The sequence below is a fragment of the Pleurodeles waltl genome, chromosome 9 (assembly GCF_031143425.1).
Source record: "Pleurodeles waltl isolate 20211129_DDA chromosome 9, aPleWal1.hap1.20221129, whole genome shotgun sequence".
NCBI classification, from domain to species: domain Eukaryota; kingdom Metazoa; phylum Chordata; class Amphibia; order Caudata; family Salamandridae; genus Pleurodeles; species Pleurodeles waltl.
Genome location: NC_090448.1, coordinates 229,494,877 through 229,514,348, shown reverse-complemented (window position 1 = coordinate 229,514,348; position 19,472 = coordinate 229,494,877). Strand labels below are relative to the sequence as shown.

General features: G+C 43.9%; 1 protein-coding gene across 4 annotated transcripts in view; it reads left to right on the top strand.

Moving 5' to 3' along the window:
* The window catches only part of PPM1M (protein phosphatase, Mg2+/Mn2+ dependent 1M), a 271,057-nt gene that overhangs the window by 188,280 nt on the left and 63,305 nt on the right, over positions 1–19,472 (top strand). For all 4 annotated transcript variants that reach the window (XM_069206604.1, XM_069206603.1, XM_069206602.1 and 1 more), the window contains one exon: positions 18,698–18,816. In XM_069206604.1, coding sequence (XP_069062705.1) covers positions 18,698–18,816 — 119 coding nt within the window. The remainder of the gene's footprint in view (positions 1–18,697; positions 18,817–19,472) is intronic.

The following is a 19,472-nucleotide window of genomic DNA, read 5'->3' as shown; positions in this document are numbered from 1 at the left end:
AATTCTCTGCCTGCCTTTGAAAGGCCCTGTTCCTCTGCTAGGCCAAAGATTACTGCCTGAAGTGTGACCTGGATTTGACTTCTGGAAATCTGGCCCAAAAATCTGCAATTGCCCCGAAGAAACTCATTAGCTGGGGGCAGAACACAAACATATCCACTATGTCCGACTCAGCCCCGCACCTGTGACATCTGGAATCCGGTCTCTTACCCCATGGAAGCAATTTATTAGTTGTGTGGTACAAGTCAAAAATTGTCTTAAAATGCTGACTTTTGATACCAGCGTTCCAGAGTACCTCCTTGCACATCAAAAGCGAACTCCGAAGTAATGCACCCTTATCCCCCAGCCTTTTTTCCCACTTCAAATTGTGTGCCTCCATGTCGTCTGCCAGGCCCTCTATCAAAACATTGTATATCCGTCCAATCCAGTGCCCCTGGTCTATCTTCTCTATTAATGGGCTCTCCACAACCGAGATTTGGTTCCTATCCAATTTAATGAAATAATCATGGATCTGCAAATATTTATAGAATTTCTCCTTTGTTAGCCCAAACTTATCCTGTAACTCTTGAAAAGAGCAAAATTGCCCATTCTCATAAACGTCACCAAACCTCAAGGCCCTGCAAGCCTCGTAATGCTTACTTATGCCGTCCTGAAATATGCCTGGCAGAGAGGGTGAATTCCAGAGAGGGGTGTATTGATTAATTTGACGATATTTATCCATTTACTGATCTGACACCACAGCCTAAATGCCCCATCTACTGTTTTAAACCTGGTCCTCTTGTAGTAACTCCACTCGAAATACCTCAGGAAACAATGCCTATAAGGTGCTATCCAATGATAGCTGATATATAGAGGGCTACACAGCAGGGTTGATCTTAGGAAGATTCCCAGTGATCATAACAACAAAATGCTGTAATATACAGGCCCAATAATAATGCAAGAAACTAGGTGCTGCCCACCCTCCTTGTAATCTGGGAAGAATCATGTACTTCACCACTCTCCCTGATTTCCTAAATCCCAAGAGGAATCCAAAGCAAAGATAATCCAGTTTAGCAAACCAACTCTGATGGATTTCTAGATGTATAGTTCTAAATAGATACATTACCTTTGAAAGGACCATCATCTTCAGGACATTACACCTCCTCATAATTGTTAGATGCAAATGATCAATTATGTGTAAATTCTGCTTGATCTTATTCAGCAGTTGTGATATCTTCTCCACTCTAGGTGTAAGATTCACCCTTTCTACCCAACGTTCATCATCCTTGTTAAGGCCTTCAGTGCCCATCACTTGGGTCTTACTCTCATTGAGATGATATCCTGCAATAGCCGTCAAAGCCCTTCCCGGGTCGATTGTTACAATCACAATATCGTCGGCATGCAGCAAAATAATGTACTTGTAATTTGGTTAACTAATACTGGTTGTATCTCATTATTACTGTCCATTCGGTCAATAAATGGGTCAATGTATACGGAAGTAACAGTAATGGGGAGCAGGGACTCCCCTGCATTGTTAATCTTGTAATAGAGAACACCTCCAACTCCTGACCATTAATCTGTATTCTGGCCTTAGTTGCCCGGTAAAGAGTCCTAATAGATCTGATGAAGCCCGAGCCTAGTACCCTCCACCTCATTACCTCCCAAAGATACCCCCAAGACACTCAGTCGAAGGCCTTCTCAGCATCCAGCAAAACCAGACTCATAGGGGCCTTAGTGACCTCGGATAAGTCCAAAAGGGGAATTACTGTAGGGACATGATCAGCAGTGTTATGTCCCGCGATAAAACCATGCTGGTATGGGAGACTAACTTGACCATAACCTAGCCAAGACTTTTGCATATGCCTTCTCTTCTGCATTAATCAATGAGATGGGTCAATATGACCCCGGGTTCAGGGGTGGTTTACCCTTTTTTTTTTTAATACTGCAATGTTCATATCTTCCCATCATGATGATGTGACTCCCTCTACCTGAGCTCTGAGAAAAATACAAGACATAACCTTCAAAAGTTTGGGGAGAAAAAACCTAAAAAATGGCAGCTATATTTTATCAGACCCTGCTGCCTTCCCCCTAGTCAAAGAACATACTGCCATAGTTATCTCTTCGTGTCTAATTGGCTGCTCAAGAATAGCCCTCTCATCATCGTTCAATCGGACCCCATTGATTGACTTGAAAGTACTTAATATAGCATTCTGGTTGTGGAGAAATATCTTCTGCATACAATTCTACATAGTACTTCCTAAACACTTCGAGAATCTCAGTGGCCTTCTCCAACCTCCTTCCTTGTTTATTCTCTATGGCCTCTATCTCTTGTTCTGCCTCCCTGTACTAAATCTGATGCGCCAGCAGCCTCCCACTACTCTCACCGTATTCATAGCACCAGCCTTATGGCTTTGATATTTACCCGCCATACCCTTACTATACTGCCCATTAATCTTAACCTTGATTACCGATAATTTCTGCAAACTCTCAGCCCCATCCTGCCCCTGCTTAATCAACTTCGCTAATTCAGCCTCATGTATAAGAAGGACCTCGAGCAGCTCTTGCGTCCGAAGATGTGCCTGTCGCTGTCTATTTAGACCAAAGCTCGGGGTCTCACCTCTTACTCCTGCCTTTAGGGCGTCCCACAGAATTTTAGGAGCTGCCATTCCCTGATTAAATTCAAGAAACTCTCTTAGCCATTTGCATGTATGCATATCATAATCCTCTTCGAGCAGAAATTTCCTGTCAAAGGTCCAGATTCTAGGCTGTCTTTCAAACTCAACTACTAGGCATTCCATCACTAGAGGATTATGATCCGAGAGCACCCTAGGAAACTGTTGGATCCCTATCTGTCCCACCAAAGAGGCAGTGATAAGAAAATAACCCCCAACGTACCAGTTTATTAAGGGGGCAAGAGAAGAATGTAAACCCTAGATCATCTTTCTTGAGAACCTCCCACACATCCATCAATCCATGATCTTTGATTAGCTGCTGCACAGACTAGCAGCTTTCTGCCCATATATCTGGGACCCCCCCCCCTGCTTAATTCCCACTTCCATATGGAGGTTAAATCCCCCACACATTATGAGAGGAGCAGGCCACTGTGCGAATTCCAGATTAAGCAAGCTGTAATCTTCTGGGTCATCCAGATTAGAACTGTATATTGAGCAGAGTGTAACCTTCCCTGTACCAATGCAAAGTTCCATTATGAACAATCTCCCGATATTATCGGATTTCATCTTGATTGGTGAGCCTATAAAATGACTAGCCACTATAGCTACTCCCTAGTTTTACTCCCCTGCATTGTGCAGCCCAGCAGTGAATACTCCAGCTCCTCAAGCAAGCCCCTTCTCTCCCAGGGGTCACGGGTCTCTTGCAGACAAACTATGTCGGGCCTCATGTCCTTAAACCTGAGTGCCATTCTGCCCCTCTTGGCCCGGTCATTCAGACCAGAGATGTTAATTGTGCAAATCTGTAGTCTATCCTGCATCCATGGGCACCTAAGTTCCCATCTGGACCACACTCCCAAAAATACGTGCTAAGATATTTCCCCAATTGACATACTCATTGGATACCTCAGCTCTCTGCTGCCACTTCTTAGAATAAGAACCACCCATGCTATGTACATACCCCTCCCACCTCCCCTGGCCACCCTCTCACCCTCCCCCCACACCCACCCCAAATGCCCCAAGACCCTTCCGTCCCCATCTCCCTGCACACCAACCCCTCCTCTGACCTCCCCCCACTGACACTGCCACCTCCCCAACCCCCTTCAATCACTGTAGGAAGCTGGGCCAACCAAGCCCGATGATGGATAAGCCCCCCCTTCCAACTGCACAAGTCCCAAATCAGCCAACCTTGTGACTCTCAGTCCCTACCCATCACTCCCCATCTACTGACCCCTTGTCAATTCGTTCCGTTCCCTTCCAGTGAGGCTACCTATTCTGGTCTGCCAACTGCAGGTGGCGGAATGACACTATCATCACTAGGAAGGGCCCATGCCATCCAGAAATTCCTTGGCCTTGATCTCAGAGGTAAAGAATTGGGCCCAGTCCTGTACTACAATCTTGAGCGTTGCAGGATTTATTAAGTAAGCCTGAACTCCCTTCAGTTGAAAGGGTAGAATCAACTGCCTAAGGTGCTGTCTTTCCTCCACATTTACATGACAGAAATCCGGTCTAACAAAAATGTTACAGCCTTCACAAGAGCGCTTCCGATCTGGACTGGCCAGGTCGTAAACTGAGAGCCACAGAATAAACCCCCCCCCCCCCACCTCCAAAAAAAGCACCTCCCTCAGCTTATCACTCTCCTGTCGCCCCTGTCTCCTTGGTTCAAAAGGAAATCTGTGAGCATGGTGAACCTCAGTTGCCCAGTTCCATTCTAAAAGTTCTGGAAAGGCCCCCTTGAAAAGCTTAATAATGAATTCACGAATGTCATTGTCTTCTACCTCCTCCGGGCTGCCCAGCACTCTTAAGTTGTTCAGCCTTAGTCTGTTTTCAAAAACCTCTAGTTTCCACTGGGTATCCGACATCCGGATCTCCAACTGATCTGTGACCGCATTGTGTGCTAGTGACTCTGACTCCAAAGTAACAGTCCTTGTTTTCAGCTCTCCCATCCTCTCCGAGAACTCAGAGCAGATTTTGGCCACTCGCCGGATGGCACCTTGCAACTTGCAATAGGCACTTTGGGTCTTATGACTAACTGTCCGGGTCTCTTCCCAACGGGCCATGATGGTCTGGTAGATCGCCTCTAGAGAGACGGAATCGGATGGTTCCTGGATGGGAATCGCCTTCCCAGAGGCACTTCCTTCCAGGCTGGGTAATACAGAGTAGTCCCACAGCAGTTCTTGGCTTTTGAAAGCCAATTCAACCCCTTCACTTTGGCCCTGTAGCAGTGTTCCTTTCTTTTTTACAGTGCCTGATGTCGCTAGTCAGGCGCCAGAAGGCCTGACCAATTTCTCCTGCCCCACCGTCAAGACTACTCAAGTTGGTCATCGAGCTCCTCCTGCTGTGCCTGGGCACTAGCTCATCATCTGACCACTCAGACTGGTCAGGCAGTGAGAAATAAATGGTCAGCTATGCCATCCATGTGTGTGTGCAGCTCATGCAAGTCTCTGGTACCCGCGGCTACCTTATGTGAGGACTCCAATGGGGTTACATTAGTCACCGATTGCACCTCAGCCATTCCCACTGCAGAAACCAAATACAATTTCTTACCCAATATGTCTTTGCTTACTGCCCCTCGTGAAGCAGCCAATGCTGCACCAGCCTTCTCATCAACCTTGTTATCTGGCGCTATTTATGTATCGGTTGGCAAGATACGGCGAGCTGCCTCAGTTGCCTTCCCTTCTAAGGAGGATTTTTTCCTCGCCACTGCCTCTGCATGATTTGACTCCCCCACAGTCGAAGAGCTACCCGGCCGCAACACAAGGGAGGGCTCAACCGAGCCTCCTGCTTCCACTATGCGCTTGAGGCCAGAGACTGAAGCAGTCACAAGAGTTCCCCGCTCTCTGCCGCTGAAGTTGTCCTACAGCGGATTGATTCCAGACTCCGACTCCGACTCCGGCATCCGATGCGCTTCACTGACCCTAGTTCCTTCCCCAGACCCTGGGTCACCAGTCCGAACATGCCGACCTTGTTTTTGATTAAAGTAGCTCTCTATGGCACCGGAGGGCTTTTGTTTGGCGGTGGGCTCTGCTGGTCCAGTTTCCTTTCTCCAAGGGCCCACTGTCCCCATGGCAACTTTCCCTAAACCAATGGGACTGCCAGATTTAGCCGGTCTCACCAACTTGATCATGCAGTCCGGGTTGACCGCTTTCTTGGGGGCCATCGTGTAGAGGTACAAGAGTCTAAATGGCAACGACAAGTGCCACAAACGCCACCCGTAAATTCCGAGTTTGCTGCTCGAGCCGGCTTGTCGTTCAGGGGGAGTGACACCACAGTACTTCAATCATTCATGTCAAGTTACACCGCTCACAACCCTCTTCACGAGCAGCTTATTCTGAGGGTCAGTATCAGCTGAAAACAGTGGGGGCTGGAAGGGGATGCAAACCGGCCATTTCATACAGCCGCCACATTGCCTTGCCTCAGAGCTGAGGGTTTTACAGTGGAGTGTCGTTGACAGGTGTGTCATGAAGTAGAGTGGGGTGGAGTGGAGTCCTGAGTGGCATACGATGGAGTTCAGTGGAGTAGAGTGTCATATAATTCAGTGTTGTTGAGTGTAGCGTTGTGTATTACAGCGGTGAAGAGTTTTGTACAGTTTTATGTTGCACAGTGGAGTATCATTATTTGTGAGAACACAGTGCATGGGAGAGTGGCAAGTTATAGTAAGTGTTGTCTGGTTAGCGAGCTGGAAAGAGTTTGTAATAAGGTTTGAAAACGTAAATTAACGTTATAACTATAACATAAGAATTTTGAAAGTTTGTGTAGTTTAACTGGTTCTGTGTCGGGAATGTAATGGTTACGTCCAGCGGCACAGTGCTCCTGTGCCGAGGACGTAACCATTACGTCCCGGCACCGGAGCTCAGAGGGAGCGGCTCCCTCCGTGGGATCCCCCCACCCCCTCCTGGCAGGGCTGGAAGGGGAATTGCTTCCCCTTTTACCCCCAACCCCTCCCAGTGACGTCTGATGAAGTCAGCACGTGATCGCGTGCTGACCTCATCAGAGGTCACCTCCCATCGTGCTCTTCCGCTCAGGAGTAAGGGGCAGGCAGAGGCATGAAAGGAAAGCAAAGGCCTTTCCTTTCATGTCTGCAAACTTTTCTGCTGCCCGATGCGATTATAATTAGGCTGATCTGCCCCCAGGGGGGTCTGAAACCTCTAGACACCAGGGAGATATATATATTTTTATTTACTTTATGTTTTTATGTATCGGGAGCGACCCCTTAGACAAGGGTCGCTCCCATGGGGGCAAATTGTATTTAGGCCATTTCGCCTATTTTTATTAGACCAATCTGCCACCAAGGGGGGCAGAAACCACTAGACACCAGGGATTTTTATTTTTTTGCGTCAATTTCATGCAAGGTAAGCGACCCCTTAGGCAAGGGTCGTTCCCCTGGGGGGCAAATTTATTTTAGGCCATTCTGCCTCCGTTTGGGACAGATCGGCCTATTTTTATTAGGCTGATCTGTCCCCGGTGGGGTGGGGGGCAGAAACCACTTAGACACCAGGGATTGTTGTGTGTGTTTTGTTTGGGGGGGGGGGGCCTGGGCGATGGTTGCTCCCCATGGGGGCACATTACTGTTGGCCATATCTGCCCCCTTTAGGGGCAGATAGGCCTATTTTTGGAAGCCACCAGAGACCATGGAAGATTTTTTTTTCAAAATAAGAGGGTGGGGGTATGGCCATACCCCCACCCCAAATAAATGGGTCCAAAGTTATTCTTCCCACCAGAGGGCAGATGGGACAGTTACCCCAGATCCACACCACGGGGGGCAGAAAGTCTACTAGATGCCAGGGAATTATTTTAAAAAGCAAAAAATAGTGGGGTGGTGGCTACCAACCAGTATGGGCCTGGTTATGCCCCCACCCCAACTGAAGGGGGTAACAGTCTTTGAACCCCCGCCACCCCCCCCACACACACTAAAACATCTTATCCCACGGCAAGCAAGAGTATTTTTTATTATTTTGGGTTTTGGTTTTACATTTGGGCCATGAGAGCTTGGCTGACTCTCAAAATCGTCCCACTTGGAATGGTGAGGGCTGCACTTTTTGGACTTTGGTACGCTGCCATGTAGAAAAATCCATAAGACCTAGACACATCTGAAAACTAAACATCTGGTTGATTCCAGGGTGGTGTACTTCATCTGCACCCCGCACCATTTTCTTACCCACAATGCCCTGCAAACCTCCAACTTTGCTGGAAATCACACATTTTTCCCACATTTTGGACATTTTTGTGATGGAGCCTTCCGGAATCTGCAGGAATCCACAAAATTCCTACTACCCAGCATTGTCTCATCTATACCGATAAATATTCTGCTGCACTTGTCAGCCTAAAAATGTTTTTTTTTCAAACTGCCTAGTTCCCCCTCAATTTCTACATGTTTTTGGCTCTTCCCTGTCACAGGTACTTGGCCCACCTACACAAGTGAGGTATCATTTTTACCAGGAGACTGAGAGGAATGTTGGGTGGTAGGAAATGTGTGTGCCGGTGCGGTGACCCCACACAGAAATGTGGGAAAAATGTGATTTTTTTTTTAGCTAAATTTGAGGTTTGATGAGGATTCTAGGTAAGAAAACATTGGGGGATCCACGCAAGTCACACCTCCCTGGACTCCCTTGGGTGTCTAGTTTTCAGAAATGTCTGGGTTTGGTAGGTTTCCCTAGATTGCTGCAGAGCCCAGGACCAAAACGCAGGTGCCCCCCTCCCCGCAAAAACAGGTAGTTTTGTATTTGATAATTTTGATGTGTCCAGATAGTGTTTTGGGGCATTTCCTTTTGCGGGCACTAGGCCTGCCCACACAAGTGACGTACAATTTTTATCAGGAGACTTGGGGGGAACGCTGGGTGGAAGGAAATTTGTGGCTGCTTTCAGATTCCAGAACTTTCTGTAACCGAAATGTGAGGAAAAAGTGTTTTTTGGCCAAATTTTGAGGTTTGCAAAGGATTCTGGGTGACAGAACCTGGTGAGAGCCCCTCAAGTCACCCCATCTTGGATTCCCCTAGGTGTCTAGTGTTAAAAAATGGGCAGGTTTGGTAGGTTTCCCTCTGTGCCGGCAGAGCTAGAGGGCAAAATGCACAGCTAGGCACTTTGCAAAAAACAGCTCTGTTTCCTTTGGGAAAATGTGATGTGTCCACGTTGAGTTTTGGGGCATTTCCTGTCGCGGGCGCTAGGCCTACCCACAGAAGTGAGGTACCATTTTTATCAGGAGACTTGGGGTAACGCTGGTTGGAAGGAAATTTGTGGTTCCTCTCAGATTCCAGAACTTTCTGTCTCCGAAATGAGAGGAAAAAATATTGTTTTGGTAAATTTTGAGGTTTGCAAAGGATTCTGGGTTACAGAACCTGGTGAGAGCCCCACAAGTCACCCCACCTTGGATTCCCCTAGATGTCTAGTTTTCAAAAATGCACAGGTTTGGTAGATTTCCCTAGGTGCTGGCTGAGCTAGAGGCCAAAATCTACAGCTAGGCACTTTGCAAAAAACACATCAGATTTCAATGTAAAAATGTGATGTGTCCAGGTTGCATTTCCTGTTGCGAGCATTAGGCCTACCCACGCAAGTGAGGTATCGTTTTTATCAGGAGACTTGGGGGAATACAGAATAGCAAAACAAGTGTTATTGCCCCTTATCTTTCTTTACATTTTTTCCTTCCAAATGTAAGACAGTGTGTGAAAAAAACATCTATTTGAGAAATGCCCTGTAATTCACATGCTAGTATAGGCACCCCGGAATTCAGAGATGTGCAAATACCCACTGCTTCGCAACACCTTATCTTGTGCCCATTTTAGAAATACAAAGGTTTTCTTGATACCTATTTTTCACTCTTTATATTTCAGCAAATTAATTGCTGTATACCCGGTATAGAATGAAAACCCATTGCAAGGTGCAGCACCTTTATTGGCTCTGGGTACTTAGGGTTCTTGATGAACCTACAAGCCTTATATATCCCCACAACCAGAAGAGTCCAGCAGACGTAACAGTATTTTGCATACAAAAATCTGACATTGCAGGAAAAAGTTACAAAGTAAAACGTGGAGAAAAATTGCTGTTTTTTTCACCTCTATTTCAATATGTTTTTATTTCAGCTGTTATTTTCTGTAGGAAAACCTTGTAGGATCTACACAAATGACCCCTTACTGAATTCAGAAGTTTGTTTATTTTTCAAAAATGGGTAGCTTTCCGGGATCCAGCATTGGTTTCACACCCATTTCTGCCACTAACTGGAAGGAGGCTGAAAGCACAAAAATTAGTAAAAATGGGGTATGCCCAGTAAAATGCCAAAATTATGTTGAAAAATGTGGTTTTCTGATTCAAGTCTGCCTGTTCCTGAAAGCTGGGAAGATGGTAATTTTACCACTGCAAGCCTGTTGTTGAGGGAAAAAACCACAAGCCTTCATCTGCAGCACTTTTTTCCCATTGTTTTTAAAAAATGAAATTTTTGCTGTATTTTGGCTAATTTCTTGGTCTCAACCAGGGGAACCCACAAACTCTGGGTACCTTTAGAATCCCTATGATGTTGGAAAAAAAAGGATACAAACTTGGCGTGGATAGATTATGTGGACAAAAAGTTATGAGGGCCTAAGCGCAAACTGCCCCAAATGGCCAAAAAGGCTCGGCACAGGAGGGGAAAAGGCCTGGCAGCGAAGGGGTTAAACTTGGTTTATATAGGGAAAATATGTTTTCCTAAATATAACTAAGGTTTAAACCTTGTTTATTTCACTGAATTTCTGTGTTTTATTAATTTTTTATAAAAATGTGTTTCAAATCGTAGTCCTATGTTGCAAATGGAGAGTTATGTGGAGTGCTGTACAGTACAGCGGAGAAGAGTGCTGTAAAATCTATTTCATATTCTGGAGCATTGTAGATTGTACTTGAGTGTAGTAGAGTAGAGTGTAGGTACAGTGTAGTAAAGTGATATATATTTTAGTGGTAAGGTGTCTCATATAGTGGAGTCAAGTATCGTAGACTGGAGCAGCGAGTTGTACAGTGGAATGGCATTTCAAACAGTAGAGTAGGGTGTCATTGCCTGTCATAGAGTGGAGTAGGGTGATGTAGAATGTCGTAGACAGGAGTATCATCAAGTGGAGTGTCGTAATGTACTGTTGAGGGAAGTGTCATGGAGTGCCTTGTCATATTGTGGAGTGACTTACCTTAGAGAGAAGTTGGGTGGTGTCTCATCAAGTGTAGTACTGTGGCAGGAGTGGAGTACAGTGTCACAGAGCTTAGTACAGTTGTGTAGAGTGGAGTTGCATACAGTGGAGAAGAGTGCCGGGCAGTGAAGCAGCGTAGAGTGGAGTAGTGTATAGTAGAGTGGCGTAGACTGGAATAGCATATAGTGGATAAGTGCACAGTGCAGTGGCATACAATGAAGATACATAGACTGGAGTGGAGTTCACTGGAATGGGATATAGTGTAATAGAATACAGTGGAATGGCCTCGAATGGAATAACATTTAATGGAGTGGGGTAGAGTGGAGTGCCATATACTGGAGTGGCAAAGAGTGGAGTTGCGTACAGTGGAGGGACATACAATGGAAAAGTGTAGAGTGGAATGGCATAGAGTGGAGTAGCATTTACTGCAGTAGCATATAGCGGAGTGGCATACACTGAAGAGGTGTAGAGTGGAGTTGCATACATAGTAATAGCATAGAGTGGACTGGTGTAGAGTGGAGTTGTGTATAGTGTAATAACGTAGAGTGCATTGGCGTAGAGTGGAGTGTTGTACAGTGGAGTTGCATACAGTGGAATGGCGTATAATGGAATGGTGTAGACTGGAGTTGCGTACAGTGGCGGAGAGTGTAATAGAATACAGTGGAGTGGTGTACATTGGAGTGGGGCACAATCAAATAGTGTAGAATGAAGTGGCGTAGATTGGAGTGCCATTCATTGGAGTGGGGTAGAGTGGAATAGCGTACAGTGGAGTGGCATGCAATAGAATAGCAGAGAGTGGAGTTGTATACAGCTTAATAGCGTAGAGTGGAGTAGCGTAGAGTAGAGTGCTGTACAGTGGAGTGGCGTAGAGTGTAATAGTGTATAGTGGAGTAGCATACAGTAAAGTGGCGTATAATGGAGTCGTGTAGAATGGAGTACAGTGGTGAAAGAGAGTGTAATAGCATACAGTGGAGTGGTGTACATTGGAGTGGGGTCCAATCAAATAGCGTAGAGTTGAGTGGGGTAAAGTGGAATAGCGTACAGTGGAGTAGCATACAATAGAATAGCATAGAGTAGAGTGGCATACACTGGAATGGCATATACTGGCATAGCGTATAGCGGAGTGGCATACACTGAAGAGGTGTAGAGTGGAGTTGCATGCAGTGTAATAATATAGAGTGGACTGGCTTAGAGTGGAATTGTGTAAAGTGTAAAAGAGTAGAGCTGAGTGGTGTACAGTGGAATGGCGGAGAGTGTAATAGTGTATAGTGGAGTAATGTACAGTTGAGTGGCATATAATAGAGTGGTGTAGACTGGAGTGGCGTACAGTGGCAAGGGTCAAGTATAATAGCTTACTGTGGAGTGGCATACATTGGAGTGGGATCCATTAGAATAGCCTAGAATGAAGTGGCGTAGAGTGGAGTGCCATACACTGGAGTGGAGTAGCGTAGAATGGAATGGCATACAGTGGAATAGTGTTTAGTGGAGTGTGGTAAAGTGGAGTGGCATAGAGTAGAATAGGGTGGCATACATTAGAATGATGTAGAGTAGAATAGCATATAGTGGAGAAAGGTCCAGTAGAGTGACGTAGACTGGAGTGGCATACAGTGGCATTGTGTACAGTGTAATAGCGTAGAGTGAAGTGGCGTTGAGTGGAGTCTGGTACAGTGGAGAAGTGCAGAGTGGAGTGGTGAAGAGTGGAATAGCGAATAGTGGAGTGGCTACAGTGGCGTGGAAAACGGCGTATGTGAAATTTAGCAGCAGTATAGATTATGGTGTACAGAGTAAAACAGCTAATAGCTCTCCCTTGCGTTTCTCCAGATTTACCAATCAAGGCAGGGACACACATGGTGGCCTCACGTTCCTTTGTAAATCTGACATAAGTATTGCATTGCCCATGCAACACCATGAGTGATGCAAGGGAACCACAATCCAATAATACAGCTAGGCTTAAGTTAAAGTTTGGGCAATGGTATACCGTGATAACTTAGCAGTATACCGTGCTACATGGTGATGAAAAGCCAGTATATAATTGGGTAATAGCTATTTTTAGGTAAAAAGGCAGCCATATTGTTTTTACTACACTTTGGCTGTGTTCAGTGTTAGGGCCTTAGATAAATGTAAGTAGTAGGTCCCTACCTATTACCCATTTGATTGTGGTAATAGGTAGGGAAGTATATTAAATTTTTCCTTATATATTTTCAAATAGGTTTATGACCATGTATTGTGGTAGTTTCACAAACATTCTGCCTAATTACTGCAGTGACAGATATTGATAATATTAAATGCCTTATAACGTATACAATAATTACTCTACTTAACTGCAGTCCCAAAAAGCATAATCTCTGCACCATAATTTATAATCCTGCCAAATTTCATGTAAATCCATCTATTTTCGCACTACATTGAATAAAATAGTCTGTGGAAAATACATTGGTGGAAAAACGCATTTTGGGACTCCTCTTTTATCTTTGCACTTCCGTAAGGATTCACCACAGAAAATTACATCTTCTCAATATGTAGAAAATGCTGTAGGTCTGGCAAGGTTTGTGATGATTCGTCAAACAGGTGGAAAGTTATTAGGGAGCTAATATCCGAGGAATTCCTATCTTTAGGAATACTAACTATAACTACAGAGTGGCAGTCAGAATTATTGTGATTTCTTTTATTTTATCTGTTGTATTTGTTATGCATTTGCATGTTGCTTTACATAATCATGTGACCATAAATGTGTCTTTTAGTTGTTCACATAGTAAATCTGAAACTTTATATAACCAGTCTAATTTATTTTTTGGGCTTCTTTTAGTATGATTGTGCCACATATGAAGCCCAAAGTGAATGAAAGCCAATCTTTATAAAAATTAAGATTATTATTTTTTCCCTAATGGCCAATTATCATGTCATCCATATAGTAGCTTGTGTAGCTCACTGCTAGGTCACTTTTCCATTTAGATGGCTTTGTTTGGCTTCTTAGGCCACTTTTATTTTGTGAGTCAGAGAGCATGCAAACAAAACATAAGGTGTATTCTATTTATTATGTATTTGTTTAAAGATTTCCATTAGAATGTGACCATAAATGGGTCTTTCAGTCAATCACATTAGTTTACTTCGGCTATCGCCCATAAAACAGTAAATAGAACCTCATAATTCATACATTTGTAAATGTTGAAACCACTAAAAAATAAAAACTTATAATAATAATAACAAGAGAAAAATAAGTAAAAGCAAACACATCACACTAAAAACTTTGATAAGATCATCCTCAACATAGGAATGGTTATTTACCCAGCTTGTGATACAGTACAATCTTTTTAAAAAGTTTTAGCCCATCCTTTTCGCTGATTAGCCAGACAGCATGTAAATATCGGTTGACCCCACAAACAATAGGCTCACTTAAATCAGAGCGCAAAATCCTACAAGCCTCTTGATAACGCCTCACACCAATGTTGTTACATAAGGGTTTAATCCAAGATCGACGCTGCTTATATCTAGGGCAAAAGAACATAATGTGTTCCGTGTTCTCACTCGTGTACCCACAATACTGGCACCTGTATGAAATCAGAGGTACAGACTTCCATTTACAAACAAATTCAGTCACTCAAAGATTCCGAAACCTAAATTTAACAAAAAGTGTCCAGGCAGCGCTTTCCGCTCTAAAACAAATCCTCCACCAAACTCCTTGGCTTTATATTGTAATGGCACTCAATGACCCTCTTCTGCCAGAAGACAGAAATAATTATACCCCTGGTAGCGGAGCCAATTTCCTGGGGTCTTGACCAGTACTTCCCCAGTCCCAGGTTAACAAGATGGAACTTGACAAATTTAAACCTGGGGAAGGAGTGGACCTTACTTAAGCTCATCACCTCCTTCACAGCCAACCTATAGTTGTGAAGCTCTTTCGTAGAGCATAGCCTTGCCCAATACAAGAGTGGTCTTAGGGACGCCAGATCCCCCAGCCATTTTAGTCCTAAATCAAAACATAAGGGAATGATCAGATTACTCTGGGGAAGAGGAAAAAGTGATTTTATAAAGATGCTTTCTCTAACTGTTAAGGTCCTGGTGTTCCAATACCCACATACTTCTGCCCCCTATAGGACAGCAGCCTGTGCCTTTGCCCCAGCCTAAATTTAACAAAAAGCATCCAAGCAGCTGCAGGGTATATGGCATCTATATTGTACTCTCTTCCAGGCAGCAGTTTCCGTTCTAAATAATCCTCCACCAAACTCCCTGGCTTAATATTGTAATGGCACTCAAGGACCCTCTTCTTCCAGAAGGCATAAATAATCCTACCACTGGGAGCTGAGCCAATCTCCTGGGGTCTTGACCAGTACTTCCCCAGTCCCAGCTTAACAAGATGGAACTTGACAAATTTAAACCAGGCAAAGGTGTGGGCTTTATGTGAGCTCATCACCTACTGCACAGCCAGCCTTTAGCCGTGAAGCTCTTTTGTAGACCATAGCCTTGCCCAATACAAGAGTGGTCTTAGGGCCGCTAGATCCCCCAGCCAGAATGAACAGATTACTCTGGGGAAGAGAAAAAAGTGATCTTATAAAGATGCTTTCTCTAACTCTTAAAGTCCTGGTGTTCGAATACCCCCATACTTACCAACAGCATCATTTATGGATAGTGAGAAAAGAGATGGCACCAAGACGCATTCCTGGTGGACTCCACGGTGGACCAGAATCAGTTCTGTAAGATCATCATCCATCCCCCATCACACCTGAACTGTGGTGTTTTCATGAAGTCTTATTAAAGTGTCCAATAAATTCTCATCCATACCCATATTGGCCAATGTGGACCACAGAAGCCACCTGGGTACCAAGTCAAAAGCAGCCATTAGGTCCACAAAGACCAATTATAGGTGATCCCCTGCTTGTCTCAGATATTTTGATGCAATAAGGTCAAACTGGAAGTCTTGGTCAATGGTACTCATTCTTGACCTAAACTCTGTCTGCATAGGGGAAAGAAACGAGGCCCCATCCATCCATACCTTTAGCCTGCCCAATACCTGCCGACAAAAGGTCTTCTGTAGATGATCGATTAAACTAATTGTACAATAGTTGGTTAGAATATTCCTATCGCCCTTTTTGTACACAGGTATGATTTCTGCATTAATCCAGGAATCAGGAAGAGCCCCACCTGCTGCTATATTGTTTGTATGTCAATTGATACAGGGGCCCCAAACTAGTGGTTCAGATCAAAAGAAATCCTTTGGGATCCCATCTGGTCCAGGTGCTTTGCACAGAGGCATTGCACAGATGGCTTGTAGAGTTTCCTCCAATGAGAAATGTAAGGCCTTCCCCCCTACTCCTATCCCAGAGGCCATCTAAGTACTATTTCCTCCTCCCTGATCTCCATGGGTGGGGGAGCATAGATTCTAGTGAAGTGAAGTGGCAGGGTTGCACTACAAGTTCCAACGGACTGTTAGATCTTAAACACACATGGGCCAATATATGCCCAAAGGTTTTAGAGTCCATCACTTGGACAGCCCTTACCAGCTCCATCCAGTTTCCATCATTCCATTCCTGCTTCTGCCTAGCTGTGATCTGTTTGTATTTTGTCCTTGCTGCCTTAACCCTCCTTTGGTCCCCACTCTGCCTTGATGAGCTCACTCTTAACTTCCCGGCATCTCTTGTTATACCATGTAGGCAGGTGCTGTATTGGGACCATCTCTACCGGCAGAAAATATGACTGTGTGCTAATCCCCTATGGTTTATTCATCTGTAGGGCTCAAACCCAAGCACTTACTAAATGTGTTATAAATATTAATCAAAAGGCACAACTTCTCCCATTTGACCAATCTCTTGTTGTTACCTAATGATATGATTGCTTCTTTACTAGGTCCCCAGGCGATTGACCTGCCTGGAAAAAAAGCCCCCTCATCGGGAGCCCGTTATGATCACTATCCAATCGTTTTATAATCTCAAAATCCACAGCACATTGTCATTGTTAAAAATCCAGTTCCAAAAGAACGTAATTGATCTTACTTAATACTGTCCCACGATTAAAAGTGGGACAGCACTTCACATCTGAGGGGAATCTCCTGTTGCATGCCCGTACCCCTTGGTTCAGTGTTAAGGACAAAAGCTGGACAGCAGCCTGGGACCATGAAGAGAAAGGCTTTGACTTTAAGGCAGGAATGCCTCTGGCCAGGTCCTCTTCACCATAGAATTGTTCCAGCCCTTCTAATGATTTGAAGATGGTGTTGACGTCACCTGCCAAAATTAATGGATGCCTTTCTCTCCTATTACACAGATGGGGTCTTTCATTTGTTTATCTAGTAAATCTGAAGCTTTACATAAGCAGTCTATTTTTTTTCTTCCTTGGTATTTTTAGTAGGAATGTGCTACATATGAAGGCCAAAGTGAATGAAAGGCAATCATTCTTATTGTTATGAAAATTGAGATTATATTTTTCCTAGTGGTCAGTTATAATGTCCTCTAATAGTAGTTTGTGTTGCTCACTGCTAGGTCCATTTTTCATTTTGTTGCACAGGGGGGCATAAGAAATATGTTTTTTGTTTGGGCAGTTTTATTTTGTGAGCCAGCGAGCACACAAAGAAAACTTATGTAGATTAAGGTGTATTCTGTTTGTTATGTCTTTGTTTATAGGCTTCCATTAGCATGTAACCATAAAAGGGTCTTTTAGTTCACATAGTAAATCTGAAACTTTACATATGCAGTCTACTAATTACTACAAGATAACACTAAGTAAAAAAACCTTATAACTTAAATACTTATTCTACTAAGAAATACTTATTCCACTTACCTGCAGTAACCAAAATAATCATCTGCGCACCCTACTATCTAATGCTGCCATATTACAGCTAAATCAGACTGGCTGTTTTTGCGATACTCAGAATACAAAAGTCAATGTAAAATGCATTGGATTTCAAGCCCGTTTTGGATACTCCCTTTTTTCTTTGCACCCCTTTGACCAGACACTGCAAAACATTCAGTACTCCAACAATGAAACGGGGGCAGGAGGTCTGCAGAGATTCACGGACATTTGTCAAATGGGTGCAAAGTTATTAAGGGACAAAAAAAAAATCCCTCTCTCTGGTCACATTAACTATAACTACAGAGTTTCTAAAGCCACTTTGTAAAATACAAACACACACACACAAACATATTACACAGTGACCATTGCCACTGAGCACTTATAGTTATTACCTAGTTACCATATGTAGAGCGTTTTTGGTTTGCTAAAAACTGGGGCAGTTTGACGAATCTTCATGAAAATGTTTTTAAAAAAATCAGACACCTCAGCTCCTTCCTGGAAAGTTTCAGGGTGATGCTTCAAGCGGGAGTTTGGGAAAAAAGGGGAGTCCCAAAACACAATTTCCCCATGCAGCGATATCGGGAAAACGGCTGAATGGAATTACACCAAATTTGGCAGAAGGCTAGAGCTAGATAGAAAACAGGCTTTTTGTGATTTGGTATAAGTTAATCAGTAGTTTTTGAGAAATTAAGGTTCAAAATATGTATGGGTTTGTGGGAGGATCACGAGAGTTCCCCCGATCACGCAACTTCAAATAATACAGCAATCTGTTTGGTTGAGGTTTTTTTCCAGTGGGCTGCCTCGGTCCTGCAGGAGCAAAGGCTCCCATGGGTGTGCTCATGCTCTGATTGGCTGACCACAACTTTTAGAAGAAGAGTTGAGGCTGCCAATTCAGGAAATGGGGACTAATAGATAATTTGTTCATTTATTATTTTCATAAGTACAGCCAAAATAACTGTAGCGGGAGAGGACCATCCCCATACAGAGTTAGCAATTACAGAAGTACCCCAATAGTTCATCCACAACCAGTCCATTGAATATATTACCTTGTGACCTAAATGAGTAGGTGTCTGATTGTACTGCAAATTATAGATTGTGAATCTGAACCCAAACCTAATTCTTTGTATACAGGCATTTATTTATCCTACCCTCTTGGCTGGTGAATTTACACGGTTTGAGTTTCCACGTAGACTAAAAAGAGACGAGCTTGGCCAGAAGGTGCTTTATCGTGATTACTACATGGATGGATGGTAAGTCACAAAATAGGTAAAACTGATAGGTTGGACATCATGTGAGGAAAATGGGTAAAACTGATAGGTTGGACAGCTTGCAAGGAATGACAGCTAGCTTGCAGGTAATTGGTGTTGTGAGTCACTGTTCCATCAAATGATGTTCTGGAACTAGAGTACTTCGGGAGAGTTGTGAGGTGCAGTAATAATGATTAGATTCAAGGTGCAAGACTATGTTTGAGCTGGAGTTAATACTGGTGGGATACGTTGCAGTGCAATGAAATTTGAGTTTCTCTATTGAAGTGTAGAAAAATATAAGTCTGGAAAAGCTGAGATGATGATAGGGCTCTAGTGCCACAGCTCTGGTGTGTGATGCAATAAGATTGAAATGACAGTTAAAATATGTAGATTCAGCTGTGCTGTATTTCGAGCATAATAGCAATGTGATTCAGCTGGGATTCTCGCATGGAGGCAGACTGAGTGTAAAAGTTGAAAGTTTAGGCAGTGGGACAGCTGAAATCTTCCAGGTTAGGTTTAAAATTCAGTGACATTCTTGATTCAGGAAGGGCAGGATTGTGATGCAACATGCCTAGAGACTGGCAGGAGAACACAAACCTCTGTTGCAATATATGAGATGAGTAGTGGTGGAGCTACAATGGGGCCCTTTTGTGTTAGCT